The sequence below is a fragment of the Meira miltonrushii genome, assembly GCF_003144205.1.
Source record: "Meira miltonrushii strain MCA 3882 unplaced genomic scaffold FA14scaffold_25, whole genome shotgun sequence".
NCBI classification, from domain to species: Eukaryota; Fungi; Basidiomycota; class Exobasidiomycetes; order Exobasidiales; family Brachybasidiaceae; genus Meira; species Meira miltonrushii.
The window spans coordinates 1-2,617 of NW_020289967.1; the positions used below are offsets into that span (position 1 = coordinate 1).

At 46.3% G+C, this 2,617-nt stretch overlaps 1 protein-coding gene across 1 annotated transcript; it reads right to left on the reverse strand.

Moving 5' to 3' along the window:
• Positions 1-370: 370 nt before the first annotated feature.
• Positions 371-1,831, reverse strand: FA14DRAFT_151875 (kinase-like protein; the record flags this gene model as incomplete). The annotated part of the gene is made up of 2 exons (XM_025497486.1): positions 371-522; positions 607-1,831. 2 exons carry the CDS (start codon positions 1,829-1,831, stop codon positions 371-373), a joined length of 1,377 nt encoding a protein of 458 aa, XP_025351480.1.
• Between the last annotated feature and the right edge of the window lie 786 nt (positions 1,832-2,617).

Below are 2,617 nucleotides of genomic sequence, written 5' to 3' on the forward strand. Positions count from 1 at the left end.
AAAAGGTTCGACAGATGGTGGAGGGTTCTCTTTATTGAGAATTTATATAGATAGTTCTCTGTCTTTCTTTTCCCTCACAGCATACAGCTAGCTCGATACAGTAATAGATATGGAACGCCTTCGCTCGCCAAATCGATCGATTCGAATCTCGACATTGTTCACGATAGTTCGCTTCGGATTCCCCAACCCAACGTTCGTCAGATGCAGTGATATGGGAGCGAATATCCAACCAGGCCGCATATGACAAGATTTTCACACCAGATCGTCTCGACAATCCAGGCGTACACATACAGGATCTAAAGGAGTATGGTACAAAATATGCATTGCTCTATACAAATACATCAGGACAACTTGTTTCTGCTTTCCGTCGTCAAATTTCATCGGAAAAAGGTTTGAAGTACAGCAAGAAGGAAGATTCAGATTTCAGAACCGGATACGAATCCACTACTTCATACGTATGTAGAAACAGACGGGGAAATCTTGAAGTAAAGTAGGCCAAGAAGCCATCCGGCAGCAATTGCACTTGATGTGACGTGATGTTGGCGCCAGAATTCCCGATTCCGCAGTTTGCATTACCACTTTCTATGCTAGTCATCACTGTCCCACCGCCTGCGATTGTGAAGAGTCTCTTCACGTTATGGGGCAGGTCGTGTATGTGATGTTTCTTGTTTCGAATTGCACGTAAGAGAGCGGCAATACTTTTTGGGTCATACTTCCTTCTCTTGTTCAAGTCTTCCATCACTTGTCGATCCAATCGACGATGCCAATCATTTCCAACAATGTCCACTGCGTTCGCCTCCAGTGCCACGAGGACGAGGGAAGCGACTGGAGGATCACGCTCCATAATATCAAATCGATCACTTGCGTCCTGCAAGAAGGATAATCTACGATGAGAATCCCAAAAGTATGGATGCGACAAAATCTTCAATGCATCTGGCCTTTGCTCAGGCTCATATTTGGTCATTGCACAGATCAAATGTTGAGCTTCATGTCCCTCTTCTCCCAATCCATCCAAACGTTGAAGATCTATCGATCGTCGCAAGATGTTCATCTCCCTCTCAAAGCGTGAGCCAAAAGGATGATCGCCATTGGATAAAACGTAATACATCAAGCACCCTAATGCAAAAATGTCGACTGCTCTTGTCAATCGTTTCCGATCTTCTGAACGCTTTGACTCGCCACCGTTTTCTTGATCGCTTACGGAAGTGAAGGACGAAGTACTATCGCAAGTATCAGCACCTGCATCTAGGTTGACATCACCACGCAAGATCTCTGGAGCACGCCAGCCAAAAGTTCCTCCGGGATTGTTTACTGTTTGACTGAAGCTCGTTTGTGCAACTCCGTCGAGCCTTTTCGAAAGCCCAAAATCTGACAAGAGCATCTTCAATTCCCCTTTTGAAGTTTGTGAGACCAAGATGTTTTGTGGCTTGATATCACGATGAACGATTGAAAGGGAGTGAAGGTGCTGTAAACCTGAAGCAATTTGCGAGAGTGCTTTTTTCGGTTTTAGAATGGCGCTCAAAGATTGATGCTCGTTTGGCTTTTCAATAACTTCGGCAAGACTTGCAGGGCACAATTCCAAGGCGATATACAAGAATGAATCGGTCACCTCTTTGTAAAAGTATCGGATTACGTTTGCATGATTGTCAGCAGACTCCAACAACGAGACCTCCTTGGACACAACATCAACGAAATCTCTCAATAGCCTCTTTACAGCTACTGCACAACCTTGGAAATTCCCCTTGAAAACGATCGTGCCGGAGGAGCCATATCCCAGAATCTCATCAGAGATGATCAATGATCGATTCACCGGATCACAAATGACTCCCATCGAACCGTTGCTCAAAGCAACTTTCGATCCTCCATCCGCTTCCAAGGTGACAGGGCCAGCAACGTTTGCAATTGTCTTTTCGACAACTTGGACGCTTTCTTCTTCTTCTCTGCTACCCTTGCTTACTTCTTGAAGCGCAGAGCCTCCCGTACCGGCGGTATGCTTTTCTTTGCCATCCACACTTCCGCTATCTTTTTCAACATCGACCGCATCTTCCTTCTCTGTCACTTTTTTGGATTCACGTTGAGCAACAGCATTGCCGGCTCTCTTTCCGCGTCTTCGCCTTTTCGTTGCGGCGGATACACTTGCTTCGCCCAACGTAGTGTTTGAAATGGCATTTTGATCGATGGCCGAGCTCGAACCTTCTGAAAAGGGATCTTGTTCACTGGTAAGCGGCTTGTCAGGAGCTGTCCCGGAAAAGGTTACCTTTTTCACGCCAATTGATGGAATGGATGGCGACACATGGGTATGAGGTACAGGCTGCCAGGCCATATCCTTTACCATTTGGCTAATCTCAACAGCACTTTGTCGTCTATATTCCAGACTTCCGATGTACAACAATCCACAACAAACTGCAAAGAAGAAGAGGATAGCGATCTGCGTGGTCACTACGGTAGGAGAGGACCATGAAGATGATGCGTCCTTCAGCTCTTTTGCTCGGACCTGATCCTCGAGCCTTTCCGTTCGAGAGGTTTCTTGCCCGTTCTTTGTAGAGCCATCTTCGATTCCTAAAAGCGGAGCATGACCCGGACCAAGACCAAGCAGTTCATCAGCTCCCAGATCATC